This window comes from Podarcis gaigeae (assembly GCF_964106915.1).
Source record: "Podarcis gaigeae genome assembly, chromosome: 2".
In the NCBI taxonomy this organism is placed as follows: Eukaryota; Metazoa; Chordata; class Lepidosauria; order Squamata; family Lacertidae; genus Podarcis; species Podarcis gaigeae.
The window spans coordinates 61,415,149-61,431,380 of NC_139679.1; the positions used below are offsets into that span (position 1 = coordinate 61,415,149).

At 40.8% G+C, this 16,232-nt stretch overlaps 1 protein-coding gene across 6 annotated transcripts in view; it reads right to left on the minus strand.

Moving 5' to 3' along the window:
- Positions 1-16,232, minus strand: part of KLHL3 (kelch like family member 3) — a 103,635-nt gene that overhangs the window by 25,853 nt on the left and 61,550 nt on the right. For 4 of the 6 annotated variants that reach the window (XM_083728477.1, XM_083728478.1, XM_083728480.1 and 1 more), the window contains 4 exons: positions 14,832-14,945; positions 10,956-11,062; positions 4,833-4,954; positions 508-670 (listed from right to left, as the gene is read on the minus strand). In XM_083728477.1, coding sequence (XP_083584603.1) covers positions 508-670; positions 4,833-4,954; positions 10,956-11,062; positions 14,832-14,945 — 506 coding nt within the window. Of the gene's footprint in view, positions 1-507; positions 671-4,832; positions 4,955-5,404; positions 5,440-10,955; positions 11,063-14,831; positions 14,946-15,648; positions 15,730-16,232 lie in introns of all 6 variants that reach the window. The other 2 variants (XM_083728482.1, XM_083728479.1) reach the window with 2 other exon arrangements.

The window sequence follows — 16,232 nt, forward strand, 5'->3', positions numbered from 1 at the left end:
AGAGCCTGCTTCACTGTAAGGAATTTGAAGCCTATGTGTTGGAAACACTTTATCTGAAGACTATCAAAAATTTAACAGACAGCCAAAAGATGTTCCTGGGCTCTGTATTTCTGTCCTGCCCACTGGGCATAGATCCGATTCATATTTTGAAAATCAGTAACATTTCCAAATAATAGAGGGTAGGGGACACATAACATTGCTGGTGCAGTCCTCCTGTATCCATCATGGATGCTACCAAAGGCAGTATAAAGTCCAGGATGAGCAGGTACATCAAACTATGGCTTTAGTAACATAGAAAATGTCGTTGCATCTCAGTACAAAACTGGAACCAGCAGCTGATTTTGAAAATGACAAAAATTCTAAGTATTTCTACCCTTTTAAGTAGATTCAATCATCTGCTTCTCTGCCTCCTCCCTCATTCTTTGCTTATGAGGAAGCAAGCAGGAAACTGTCCTCCAGGCATCGATATTTCAAAACAAGAGACAACTTGGAGGCATGTTTGATCACCTGCATAGGCGTTGGCCTGTTGCAACAGTTCAGTGCAAGTATGCACATCTGCAAAGGCGCGAATACCAAGGCAATTCGTGGGATGGAGCTGAGATTGAAGAAAGTCACAACAGTTTTGTCGAACATCCATTAGCTGTAATAGGCTGGCTGCTGGTAACAAAACCTGAAAGGCAGAGGGAAAAATGGCAGAGAATGAGCAACTAGACTTCGCCTTCTTGGATAAATATTCTGTTGCAACTTGCTACAGCACAGTTGAGGAAGAGACAACGAAGCCATTTCAGAGTCACGAGGACAGACTACACATGACCAAAAAGAGAGATCTCATGCAGGCAGTCATCCTTTTGATATCTCCCTTTCCCTTCAAAGAGGATGAAGATGTGGAACAGAATTAATAGTTCTGATATGTACGTCATAGCAAATCCACCTAAAATTACAGGATTTCTCATAAAGATTAGTATATAGAGTAGGTGGTGTTCTTAAAAAAGAAGCTAGAAGAATACATTGTGCTATTTTTACTTCTGCATTTTGAAATTATCCGCCACTGAATAAATCATTCCTCATTACCTCATTCTTCACAGCATTTTGATTTTACCACTATGTTCAGGCACATTCCCCATTTGTTGTTTTAATACCACACTGTAAGTGTGCACAGCTTCCTTATGGTGTAGAAAGGGCTACATGTTATTGCCCTGCATGTTTTACAAGCCATGAACATACATTACAAAGCTGATACAGCCACTACCCTCAGGAGAAATTATATACAGTCATTGTAATGAGCAATAACTTAACATGTACAGTAGTTGCAGCCCTTTTGAATACAAAGAATGTAGTCCTCAAGGTCAAAGAAGCCAGTCATCATAGAAACTTTACATCTCCACAAAAAACACACTTCTTTATGAACAGCACTGGTACATCAGCACCTGCTGTCCAACTTCACCGTGAATCATTTTCCATTACAGGCAGCAAACTGTTAGTATATCCAAAGGGCTCATACTGCTGAAAGAATCATATCTGTATGTGACATTCTGGTGATGTCAATGATATCTACAGTACTGAATGAAGGCAGATTGAGAAGATGGCCTGGGGCACTTACATTTGTTTATCTGCCAGGAAGACTCCTCACCAGCTTTAGCAATGAAAAAGCCGTTTTTTAAAAGGCAAGGCCCTTTTAAAAGCTAAACAGTATTAATGTCACTCTTTCCCTCACTGCTAAATATGCATTTACTCTGTTGGAATCAAGCAAACTCATAAGCAGGTCTCCAAGGAATGATCTGGAAAAGCATGACAAACATCGTTAAAGACTTACCTTGCCATTACACTGTGTAGGCAAGAAGAAAACTGTGTTCATCCACTGCCTCAACTCACTTCATCCCAAAAGAACAGTAGTAAAACTGCAACGTGCCCTGGGGTGCATTCACTGTACTATTCCAGCAAGAAAAATCCAACCCAGCTGGATCACACAGGAATATTACAAATCAGTAACTTTTTCAGAGAATGCTAACCCCCAACAGGCAACAATAAAACACAGAAATTAATTAAGCTATGGGCTCTGGCTCCCAAACACTTTTGATTCCTAGCACAGATTAACTTAAATTAGCAAAAGGAAACTAATAACAACTGTTTCTTTTTTCCAGCAATTTCCTAGAACTGCTTCGGTGTATTGGAATTCCACTAATATGATACAAGTTTCAGTGTAGTTTTTGAACAACAGTTCCAAGTAAAGGGCAAATTCACATCTATGCTAATTATCTGTGAACCACATAGCCCCGTTTCTTGCTACAAAGATGGCCTAGATTGCCTACCAGGGCAGTAGTTCAGGCTCATACTTACCCTCCTTTTCTTGTGCATTCCAATTCCCTTCCTCACACTTCCCAGTTTGTGAGAACTATGTCTCAAACCAGGTCTTTCCTGATCCACAACACTGGACCCTGTTATTACTGAACACCTGTTTTTATCTGTTTTTATCATGCTGTGTTATTGTTTTTATATTGCAGGCCACATTGAGACCTTTAAACACTAAGCGGCCTGCATTGCAGGGGGTTGGAACAGATAGAATTGTAGAGCCGGAAGCGATCCTATGATTTAAAGGGCTTTCAAACAAGCATATAACAACTATAATGTTCCATGGCATACAAATCAGATAAACTATGGTTAACTACAAACCACAGTTTGCATCCAAACAAGAACTGGAAACCACAGATCAGACTGGGATTCTGGTTTGTATTAAAACTATGGCATACTATGATAATCATAGTTTGCCTTATATTCTGATAAAATGGCAAACTAGTTACTGAGAACCAAACAAAGAGAAGGAACGTGCGAGCGCACAAGGAATGGTGCCAACATCCTTGGTTGTGATGTCTGAACAAGACCATTGCCCCTCGGCTTTGCCATTCCTCCCCCCGCCCCGACCCCATATAAGAACAATACTAATTAACTTTTAAAATTCCACAGATTGCTTATATACTGAATGTGAAATTCTTCAAACGTTCTAAATTGTTACATAAATGTCTGGAGCCAAATGACTGCTGCTCTACAGCACTTGATACAATTATTCAGCCGTGACAGAAATTAAACTGGGTTGGGAATACTTGTATTAAATAGCAGAGCAGGGACCCCCTGGGATAAAGTGGCACTGGCCTGCAATGTTTCTACTAAAAATACTCAAAAAGAGGCAGCAGCATTATCCAATGGTGCAAATATCTAAGCACATTATTTGTGAATCCACATGATCTTTCAGCAGCAGGCCTGTCCATTAAAACAGAGTTCAGGACCTTCAACAATTATATCAGTAAAGCATTCAGCCATATCACTTTTCAAGGGCCAAATCCAAATTATCAAAACACATAAGACTGGCATTGATATAAGTTAAAGTGCTTTGACCCAGGGTGCTTAACTTGTACCTAAGTGATTGTCATGATCTTCTTATAACCCACCAAGGAACATGAGAAACTGCCTTACCCCAAGTCAGACCATTGGTCCATGTAGCTCAGTAATGTCTACACTTACCAGCAGTGGATGGATCTCCAAGGTTTCACACAGGGGTCTCTCCCAGCTCTCCCTGAGATGCCATAGATTGCATCTGGAATCTTCTGCATGCAAAGCACATGCTCTCTTACTAAGCTTTGGTTAATATGTTCAAAGGACTCAGAGGGCTAAGTGAAGACAGGGCAGCCAACATGGTGCTTCCCAGATGCTTCAGACTACAACTCCTACCACCCCGACTACTGGCTAAGCTGGCTGCTGGGAATTGTAGACCACAGCATCTGTAGGGCACCAAGTTGGCTACCCCAATATAAAATCTTCTGATAAAAGTACCCCTGACCATTAGGTCCAGTCACGGACAACTCTGGGGTTGTGGTACTCATCTCGCTCTATAGGCCGAGGGAGCCGGCATTTGTCTGCAGACAGCTTCCGGGTCATGTGGCCAGCAATGACCAAGCCACTTTTGGCGAACCAGAGCAGCGCACAGAAATGCCGTTTACCTTCCCACCGGAGCGGTACCTATTTATCTACTTGCACTTGACGTGCTTTTGAACTGCTAGGTGGGCAGGAGCTGGGACCGAACAACGGGAGCTCACCGTCGCAGGGATTCGAACCGCCGACCTTCCCATCGGTAAGCCCTAGGCTCAGTGGTTTAGACCACAGCGCCACCCACATCCCAAACCATGAATAGAAGCTCTTAAATTCTCTCTCACTCTACAATTGCAGTAGTGTAATATTACTCATTTTACACCAATGCTGTACAAAATCTTTTAAATGCACAATATTTTTGCCCCTAGAATACTAAATTTAAGCAGAGACAGCTGGAGAAGGGAGAAAAAAATATTACCAGTGTAATCACAGTATTTCCCACATATTATAGACTTACTCCTAAATGTGTGTAGAAAGCTACCTTAAACATCAAATTTGTCATTTCAGTTACAATGTGACTACCCAGAAGATGCCCTCTTTAGGGAAGACGTGTAGAACATAATTTAATTTTATAAAGAAACATTGCAGAATTCTATTGCTGAACATAATTGTTGTAATGATGGTAATATGAACTGATTTCCAGGCACATCCTGAAAGATCTCTAACTTCAATTCCTAGGTAATCTTTTATTATTGGAGTCATTTTAATCTCACCTTTAAAAATGAAAAATTATGAAGGCAACTTACATAAATAAAACATTAAAGCAAGTTTTCTTGTACATAAAACTATGTACAAGAAAAGGCAGAAAATCACTCATGGTAAGGCGTGGAAAATAATTTTTTTTAATTCAATTTATCAATCTCCCCAGGAAGGGAGCCACCACTAAAAAGGCACCTTTAAGCTCTTCTCACCTGAACATTTTCTTCTGTGACCTCTATCTCAGCAGTGTAGATGTAATCAATCAGCTTACTTAAGGTTAGTCCATCAACATCTTTTATCTCGATCTTCTTTGCTTTGCTTTCAGTCATATCTCCTGAAATTCAAATTTAAAAATAATTCCCCCCCAAAAAAATGTGGTTTGTGTTTCTATTTCCCCACCCCACCCCCTTAGGTTCAACGGAGCACGTGAAGAAATTTGTACCTATCCGTCTTAACAAAAACAAAAATAATTTTAGCACATTCTAAACAGTGATCCCATTTCTAGATGTCTAAGAAATACTACCAAGTTTATGATTCTCACTTTCAAAATTACTTTTAAAAATCTGTTTGGCAAGTTAAGGCATCTCTGCTGCACAGCTTTGAGAACAGATAGCTACAGTTCATACAATTGAAAAGCCAATATTCTTTTCTTTTTTTAACAATGTTTTAAAGCAGCTGGCCCTGCTTGATACTCTTCCATGAAAAAAGACAGAAATATTCTTTGTTCCCTTTTCTACATTCTTAAAAGGAACAGAAGCCAACAGGCTACTATCGTTATACTCACTCAATAGGATTGCTCTTCCTTTGAAGAAAACCTGTCTACAAAAGAAAGGAATCGGTAACTTGCATGTATCTTAAGATTCCATGCATTTATTTTGCAGCAGTACGTTCCATTGGAAAGTACGTCCATGTCTGTATTCCATGACATAGCCTTCAAATGGGAGGTCTGTATAAGGGTCAGGCCAGAATATCTGGTGTCCACTGCAAGTTGTACCAAATGTATATACTTTTGAATGGCTTTTCTCTTTGTCATGTGTGCGAAACAAAAGAAGTTATTATGATGGAAGTTGCAAATTCAATTAATAGCTTTCTATTACAAGTTCTACTAGCATGATATTGTCAAGCTGCACAGTTCTACTCCTGTCTTAACCAAGTGGTAAGGATTCCCTACATTTGCCGACATGGTCGGATGGGCACCTGCACTAGTGATCCAGGGCAATTGACATTTGAGGAGGGAAGGCACTCCTCCAACCTGCAGTGTTCTATGGCTGGAGTCATCTTCTGAGGTAGTGATGGGGAACCTGTGGCCCTCCAGATGTTGTTGCACTACAATTTCCACCACTCACCACTGGCCATGCTGCCTGGGTATGATGGGAGTTGAAGTCCAACAAGCTCTGGAGGTCCAAAGGTTTGCCATGTCTGTTTTAAGAAATACCATCCCCTGCTTTTTCATGTTGCAAAATACCAAGTGTTATTTATTTTTTTGAAAGATTGAAATACAGTGGTGCCTCGCAAGACGGAAAACCCGCTAGACGAAAGGGTTTTCCGTTTTGGAGGTGCTTCGCAAAACGAATTTCCTATGGGCTTGCTTCGCAAGACGAAAATGTCTTGCGAGTTCCTGCGGGGGTTTTTTCCTTCCCCCCCCCCTTTTTCCCAAGCCGGTAAGCCGCTTAACAGCTGATCCGCTAAGCCGCTAAACAGCTGATCCGCTAAGCTGCTTACCAGCTGATCCGCTGAGCCGCTTATCAGCTGATCCGCTAAGCCGCTAATAGTGCTAATCCGCTAATGGGCTTGCTTCGCAAGACGAAAAAACCGCAAGACGAAGAGACTCGCGGAACGGATTCTTTTCGTCTTGCGAGGCACCACTGTACCCATATCTCTCGTGGAGGAGGCACACATAGAAAGACCTCACATGATTATCACAGGGCCTGGATTGATTTATGTGGGGTTTGGCGGTCCTTGAAGTATGGCAGTCGTGAGCCATTTGAGGCTTTATAGGTCAAAACTATCACTTTGAATTGGGCCCAGAAACTAACTTGCAGCCAGTGTAGTCCAGCCAGGATCGGTGTAATATGCAAGCCAACTCAATGTATACAGTGTGATTGCTTAGTTGTGAAATATATACAGTCCTAGATGTAGGTAGCTGTTTGGGGCTGTAACAGAGGAGCTGCAATTGGTCCTCTTACTAAGAAGAAAAATTTGCAATCTCTTATCATTTGCACAAGCTGCCGCCCCATCCATGGAGGGAGCAGCTTGAGGGTGGGCGTTTGAGCTCATACAGCATTTATTTTTGCTGGCTCTTCTTTATAAGTGCTATAGAAAGAGAGAGTGCTGATGTCAGGCAAGGCTCTTTTGAGCTATTTGTGTATTTGATGTATTCGTACAATAGCTGAGTACCTCTAACTTTAGATCAGTTGTGCTTGAAAGCTTGAGACTAGGTTTTATTAAATTGTTGTATAATTTCCCCTCTTTTCTGTCATTTTATGCAGCTGAAGGTCAGCAACTAAATCAACACAGAACTGGCCTGTGGGCCAAACACTGAACTGAGGGGGTCACAGTTTTCCTTGATCTCATTCACTGTTGGAAGAAGTATGGTAATTGGAAAGGGACTGTTAGGGTGGCAGGCCCTGCCCTGTAGAACTGCCTACCAGTAGAGATTCAGCAGGAACCATTCCTCCTTGCCTTTAGATGTCTTTCGTTTAGACAGGCCTCTACAACATGAATTTCTTTTATTTTAACCAGTTAGAATTTATTTATGCCTTTTCATTGATATTTCTGTTGATTTTGTTTTTATATGCAGTATTCCCTTTTGCTATTTTTGTTATGGAAGTATAGATTATGAATTCATAAATAAATGAACCAAAATAAAGCTGTCTCATACATGGTCTGAAAATTTGCCCATCTGGCCCACTGCAGTCTTCTCTGACTAGCAGTGGCTCTTCAGGGTCTCAGGCAAGGAGGAAGGCCTTTTCCTCCACCTGTTTAATTTAACTAGAGATCCCAGAATCTAGTACAAAAAGAGTATTACAACTGATTCAAGACTTTGGTCGGGTGGCGGGATTTAAACTAAATAAACAGAAAACCAAGGTGTTGGGGAAAAACTTGACAGATACAGAGTCAGAACGGTTTCAGAGAGAAACAGAACTAACTGTGGTTAAAAAAGTAAAGTACCTAGGGGTAAACATAACAGCAAAAAATCTGAGTCTATTTAAGGATAATTATGAAAAAGGTTGGTCTGAAATTAAGAGAGACTTGGACAGTTGGTCAAAATTGAAGCTTTCTTTGCTAGGCCGAATTGCTGCTATTAAGATGAATGTATTGCCTAAGATGTTGTTTTTGTTTCAAACATTGCAAATTGTGGACAAGACGGAGTGTTTCCGGAAGTGGCAGAGAGATATTTCTAAATTTGTCTGGCAGGGCAAAAAGCCCAGAATTAAGTTTAAGATATTAACTGATGCGAAAGAAAGAGGGGGCTTCGCCCTGCCAGACTTAAAACTGTACTATGAAGCCACAGCTTTCTGCTGGCTAAAAGACTGGCTACTTCTTAAAGACACTGATGTGTTGGATTTGGAAGGTTTTAACAATGCTTTTGGTTGGCATGCATACTTATGGTATGACAAAGTTAAGATCAATAAGGCCTTTAAGAACCATATTGTCAGGAAAGCAGTATTTAATGTCTGGATAAAATACAAAGACTTATTGGAAAACAAGACTCCGAGGTGGCTTTCGCCTCTGGAAGCTAAGGCCCGAAAAAAACCCAATATGGAGGCCAAATGGCCAAAATATTGGGAAATATTAGAAAAAGATGGAGACAATTGGAAATTGCAGAGTTTGGAGAAAATGAAGGATAAAGTGCGAGACTGGTTACATTACGCTCAGATTAAAGAAGTTTTTAAAAATGACAGAAAGTTAGGGTTCCAGGTGGAGAAATCGAAGTTGGAAACAGAATTGCTAGAACCAAAGACTAAGGTATTATCTAGAATGTATAACTTGCTGTTAAAATGGAATACACAAGACGAAACGGTTAAATCGGCTATGATAAAATGGGCACAGGACACTGGGCATAACATTATGTTTGAGGACTGGGAAAGGTTGTGGACCACTGGGCTGAACTTCACCGCATGTAATGCTCTGAAGGAAAATGTAATGAAAATGATGTATAGGTGGTACATGACCCCAGTTAAACTTGCCAAAATATACCATTCGTCTGATAATAAATGTTGGAAATGTAAGGAAAATGAAGGAACATTCTTTCATCTCTGGTGGACTTGCCCTAAAGTGAAGGCCTTCTGGGAAATGATATATAATGAGTTGAAAAAGGTATTTAAGTATACCTTCACTAAGAAACCAGAGGCCTTCCTTCTGGGTATTGTCGGCCAGAAGGTGCTAAAGAAGGACCGAACATTTTTTCTGTATGCAACAACAGCAGCAAGGATACGTATCGCTAAGAACTGGAAAACGCAAGATCTACCCACACTGGAAGAGTGGCAGATGCAGCTGATGGACTATATGCAACTGACCGAGATGACTGGCAGAATCCGAGACCTGGGAGAAGAGAGGATCGAGGAAGACTGGAAGAAATTTAAGACGTATTTACAAAAACATTGTAATTTGGTTGAATGTTAAGAAGGATGCTAGATTATAAATAATTGGCCACCACTAAATTAGATTTGAATTTGATGATAAGTGAGGTTAAAGATAACACAAACCTTTTGGAGAATTGCTAGATTGTATTTAAATGAGTGGATATAAGATTGTAAACAAGTTGATAATTTGCTTGGAAAAACTTTTTAACAATGTAAGTGGGAGCGGAAGACGTGAGGGAGTCCAAAGAAGTGATGAAACCACGTTTTGATATAAGCAATGTTGTTTATTATTTGTGCATTTGTATCAAAAAACTTTAATAAACATTTATTTTAAAAAAAAAATTAACTAGAGATCCCAGGGATGGAACATTCTGGCTACAAAGTACATGCGTTACTAGAATCTTTCCTCTGTTCCTGCCATCTTAGGCCAAGAAGGACTGTGAAGAGGCTGTGTTACAATCACATGTGTCACTGCTTGGCAACCACATAAGCATCTTTTAACTTAGTTTATTGTTAATCAAGAAGCAGAAAGGGATAATGGCATGGTAGCATGGCAACCACATGACTTTCACCTCCCCTGTCCTGCTGTTTTGAATTAAGATTAGTACAGAAGTGATTGCCACTGGTACACCTTAATTTAAAGTGACCCAGTGATGATTAGGATTAGGTCCCAACCTCTTCCATCTTCACTCTGGGGCTAGAAGGCGTCCTTAAAGAGCCAGATCCACCAACTGCTCACTAATTTAGGTCCTTACCTACATTTCATCTTTGCAGGAGTCAACCTGAACAAGTAGTATCAGCACAGCTATTAAAATGCACTTTAAACTAGCACCTTGCTACTTCTAAGGGCCAATTCTCACAAGACAAGCGTCTTACATGGAAGTGTTCTGATTTTTTTTTTAAAAAAACCCTATATGGACCCCACACGTTGCATGTCACATGAGATGAGTACACAGATGTCTGTCTATTTTGCCACTCGCCACTTAAACAAGGAGGAAAGTAACTATGGTTTGCAACTGCAATAGCTATTGTGAAAGAAGAAAATCCACACCTTACCTCAAAAGCAAGCTATCAAGTGTAAAATATATTAATAGTGCTATATACTTCCACAATTAAATTAATTATCAAACCATTTTCTGTAAAACAGTCATTCAGAAATCTGTGTTATTCCCCATGCAGTGTCTTTTGTTCTCTTATAGCAAAATTCCTAAGGACTAGTTCACATGTTAAAGCTGCTACATACAGAGAGTGAGACAAAGAAAAGAAAGGGAGGCAAAGTAAATGTGGTGGTGTTTTTGCAGGAATCAGTGGCAGCACACAGGCTGAATCTCCACGAAATATCCCTCAAATCTCAGGCTCAGGCTCACCTACAAACCTGAGCCCGGGCCCATGGCAGCCTTAACATGAAAATGGTCTCCATTATGGAGCTTACTCCGATCTATGACATGCCTCACCAGGACAATCAAGTCTGGGATGAATGCTCCTAATGCAGGATACGTTATCTGGAAACACACACAAAAATGGCTGTTCACATAGTAAATTATAAACCTCATGTTTCCTTCCCCCCGCCCCACATACAGAACACCTTTAAAAACAGTCACAGGCCTATACTCACACCCTAATGGATACCAAATAGAACTAATCTGCATCTTAGAATCTGCACCCTACACTGGCACCCAACACATAGCTTGACTCCAAATATATTTTAATCAGCAAATAACAGTTATTTGCTCAAAGGCCCAAAGATACCTGTAAACATTGCACAGAAATACGGACTGCAGGCTGCCAGGACAATACGATGGGCTTCGATCTCAACATCTTCAGCAACAATCACCACATCACAGAGAAGCCGCTTGCTGTGAAGACATCAAAAAATCATGGTTTCAGAACGTGCTTCCAAACTGCGCATTCTATATGCAGACTTGAAATGGTTTAGTTTCCTTGAATGACTCTTCTGCTATACAGCACTATTAAGGGGGATGGGGAGGTGCTTGCTGTAGCCTTTATAGGCAGCCCTCTGGAATATTCAATTCATTTTTAATTAACAAACATGACAATTTAGCTAGATTTCAAGGTTATAGTCTCGCAAATCTTATTTCAATATGTGGGTGAATTCAAGATCCAAGTGTTCAAACATACAAAGAACTGTAAAAAAAAAAATCTCATCCATTTTGATGAATACTGAGCTGAATATATTTATATCTACAGCTTATGCAAAAGGTTTTTTTCCTCTGTAATTATGTGTAGGTGTCTTAAGACCAGTAATCCATTATTGGATGTCAAGTAATTTTTAAATAAATGGGAATAGCACGAAGAAACATCTTTGGAGGGGCTTTGTCTTTTATTCAAAGCAGTTGCTAACACAGCAGTAGCTTCATCAGTCTTGCACTGAGTCTCCTCCCTCTTCAAGCCCTTCCAAAAAAAATTACCCCCAAAGAGAACATACACTTACCTCAAACCTCCTGCATTGTCCTCAAAACAGAGGCTAGACCACACACGAATGGTAGAGAACCAGCGCCCCCCCCCCCAGATGATTCCCAACACTGCCATGCCTGCTACCAATAGGCTGCTAGGAGGAAGAGACCATTTGTGATGGCTGCCAAGAAGCAGATGTTGGCAACTTATTTCCCTCCCAGCCTTTCTAGTTTGTACATGTTCCCTGTACAAGGAGTTTGCAAAGGGACTTAGGGGGCAGCAGCAGCAAAGGCCACTGTAGCTCAAATTGTGCATTATCTGCTTGGGGATGCCACACAAAAAAGGACTTGCCACTGGGATATCCCAGGTGGAGAGGCAGCAGATACAGAGAATGAATAGTAAGAGCAGGCAACACAATAGAAAGGGGTAAGGAAACTCTCCTCCCTCCCATGCCCCATACACCCCCCACTGATCCCCTAAAATAGCATCCTAGCCACATAGAGCACACTAGCCTCCAGCCACTAGGGTTCTTGCAGCACACAAGTCTAGCACACTACACAACAGCTAGGGAAAGGAGGGGACTCCACAGGTTAAGCTAAGAAGGAGGCCTCTTGCTGGCTTTCCACTAACAAGGTCACCATGTCTGGACAAGGGCCACCTGTTCTCAGTCCATCCTCTGTGACAGTGAAGGCTCAAAGCACAGCTGCTATCACTGACACTAGCCAGTCCAGGAACTCCAAGCTAAATGGGAAGGTGGAAGCACCTGTTACTGACATAATACCTACCCACTATATACTTTACAGTGTGGGGAGGAGAGGAATGCAAGGGACTCTGCCTGAAATCGATGCATTTGTGGCCGCTTGACCTCCTACAGAAATGGCCACTGGCTGACCCAGCAGAGATACGTATGGAGTAAAGTGCAGCTCACCCACCCCCCGCTCGCCTGTCCCCAGTCATCATTAAGTTCTCACTGGTCCAGACTTGCCAAGTGCGTAATATTGCCATGGAAATCAGCCTTTGCTAAAAACAACAGATTTAAGGCATTCAAGCAAATGCCACAATTTAGTTCTACTACAGCTCAGCAGCAGCAGGGAGCCAAAAGCATAAATCGGTAATAAGCACACAAGGAAAGAGACAACAGAGGCTTAAGGGCAGCTGTAGTCTTACATGTTCAAAAGGGCATCATGCACAAGAGAAGCCATTAGTTTCCACAAAGAGCAGCACTGTCATACGCTCCCCCATTATCCCCCACTGCACTCAAGTTACAAAAGGAATAAGCTAATATTATATCACTCCAAGTACATATTCCACATAACTTAGGCAGCCAAGTGCTCAGGCACATAAACAACTTTACTCCAGTCCCCTCCTGTTCTGTGACAGCAGACTAGATGTAGAAGCTATCAGCCCCAAGATAACGGGGGGGGGGGGGTAGGACTCTTCACATAATGCTGATGCCCCTTTTGACATTACAGACATGATGCCGGGAGCTGCTGTTCCATGTGTTCATCTGATAGCGTTGCCATAACGCTTAAGAGCACATCACCCTTTGGATCATTATCAAGGAATTTTTGCCCAGCAACTTGGTGGCAAGCCTTTATGCATTATAGCATCTGCAGCAATTCTGCAGCCACCTCTGAAGAGTGCTATAGTCCTGTCATGGTCAGAGTGTGTTGCAATTCAAGAACAGTCGAACCACTGAAGTCAAACGGAATCCATTCTGGAAGTCCATTCAACTTCCAAAATGTCCAGAAACCAAGGCGCAGTTTCCAATTGGCTGCAGGAAGGCAGCCAAAATGGCTGCCTTGAATTTATGTTTCCTAGGGGATCTGCATATAGTATACACCATATCATAGGCAATACAATAAGATTTTGCTGCAGATGTTGATATGCACAAATCTGTTATGAGCCAATCAAAGTCAAGCACTTTTATGTATGCAAAACTAAATCTCATCGGATAGCAGGGAATAAATATCTGACCCACAAATAACTCTTTAATCTACCCTGGGCACAACAGAGACATTTTGGATTCATTTACTGCATCTCTAAATAATGTATGGCAGGCAGATATGTAATCAGATTAAGCTCAAAAAAAGATGACAAACTCAGACACACAGACCCCTATCTTAATTACATACATGATTATTGTTTACCCTAGAGCCAATTTTTATAGACAAATGTGGGGCCAATGATAGACTGAACAAGGAATTGTGGTATTTAAAACAAAATAGACTTAACAGTAGAATAACATACGAACCTAAACAGGCTCTTTTAGCCAACATGAAATTTCTAACTGGTGTGCAAAAGGATTGGTAGTCAAACAGAAATCAATTTGCACTAACCATTTTTCTCTGCAATTAGGCGTAGGTGTTGTAATACGTGTAACACTAGATTATCACTTTTTAAATAGCTCTGATCTTCTGGAGAACTTGATTATGTGGTGATTTGCACCAAATGAAAAAGCGCGCCAAGCATTCTTTTTATTTAAAGAGAGATTCTTTTACTATGGGAACATTTGAAAATGTTTAAGTGGGTTTATAAAAAAATATTTTGTTTTTAGCAAAGCAGCAACAAGCATGTTTGTGTAAAGGGAAGCAGCAGCAAAGGCCTCCAAACATATAATACTATGCTTGCTTCTTTCTACTGAATAACCTGTCACCTATCTTGATTTGTACTGAAAGTAGAATAATTCCAAGCCATTTCAAATATCATACTTATAATATGCTTGATATCCTCCTGTGGCTGACTTCAATATGTGGCTGACTTCAACACTGGAGGCAGCAATGCTTCTGAATACCAGTTGCTAGAAACCACAGGAGAGGAGAATGTTCTTGTGTTCAAATCCTGCTTGACGGTTTCCCCCACAAGGATCTGATTGGCCACTGTGAGAACAGGATGCTGAACTATAGATAGGCCACTGGCCTGATCCAGCAGGCTCTTCATCTTCCTATGAAGTTTTGCATCAAGCGACTGATCTGAATAACTTAAGAACTTTCCACACTAGCATAAAAGCACCATCCTTGTGTGAAAACTACCTGTGTGATCTGGGAGACCAACATGACACAGAACTTTGTATTTTGAGACACAACCCTGCTTCAAAGCAATGCTCCAACGGAACCTCTTTTTTACAAAGTAAATATGTAGCTTAGATGCCTCCTATTCAAACTAACAAGTGGCAAGTGCATGACAATGCAAATTGAGCGCAAGAAGTACCTCCTTAGTTCATTCATGACTTTGAATGCCTTTCCCATGTGACAAGGATTGATGGTCACTGTTCGCTGGTCCTTATCTTCATCTTCCTCAAGTGGTTGGGGGGATCTCTTGATGCTAAAGACAAGGGGGGAAAGAAAGTTGAAATTTTTTTAATTCTCAAGAAATAAGGGAAAATATGACCCAATAACAATTCAAGCAAAACTACTGGTAGGCTCACTGACTGTGGTATCACAGTTTCATGGTTTTATCTGGCATTGGCAGCTGTCTCCACTATGTTCTGAAGTGTAACTAGAGTATCCTTTTAAGATCTCAGCTATGCTGTACATGCCTTCTACACAACTATGTGAAATATATGCTAGAGAGGTATGCATAAGTTTTTTTTCTGAACTGATACAAATATTTGTGGATCCTAGACTTGGGCATTTCACATTTCAAGTAAGACATATGCATATCTACCAACTTCTGAAAAAATTAAGAAAGGCAATTGGAAATTGATCATTTGGGTTTCAAAACTACAACAGTCAGATTACAGTGGTTTTATCATTGATCTCTTATCTACTGAACGCACACCCAAAAAAAAACCACAGCCCAATACCTTTTATTAAACCTAGAATAGGCAAGTGTATAAACTATTCTGCACATTACCAAGACGCAGGAATAGTGTGAGTCACACATCCTTTTTCCATGCATCCAAGCACTGTGCAAAGGGGAACTTGCACATTTTCTCTGCAGGAGTCACTTATATATCCTCTATAGTTAACATGCAAAACAACCCAATTAATTCTTCTGCCCAAGACTGAAGGTCAGTTCATATTACCTTAAAAGGAATGAATGCAGGTGTACAAAATGAGTCTTTTTCACTACATGTCCAGTTCCTAATGTTTCAATAGATGTACATCTATTATGAGGGCACAAATAACTGTCAATGCGCAATGGAAATCAGGACTTAGTTAAGCAGTAAAATAAAATGCACAGCCACCTCACTATATGCCATAAAATTAGTCCATGTGTCCTTTCTGTGTAATTTCTGTGTAATTTCATGGTCTTATGAACTGGACCTTACATAAAAGACCCAAAACCCTTGTTTAATTTAAAATGCATAAAGATACTCGGAGTTACTGTATTTCCTTAATGTAAAAAAGGCAGGTTATAGATCTAAAGGCAATGGAAACAAACAAAACAAACTTGCCAAACCAGTTTCCCCTCTAAACAAAAAGACAAAACAAAACACATTCCCTAACAGCACTGTCAATACAGCTGTATGCAAATACTTCCGCAAAGGGCCTGAACCATTTCCTAAAGAGAGAGGCCCAATTTCAACATAAGGCTGGGCAAGACAGAATTCAGCCATGGGGTGTTCCATACACCAGCTTCACATTTAAACTAGGCCATCAGCCCCTG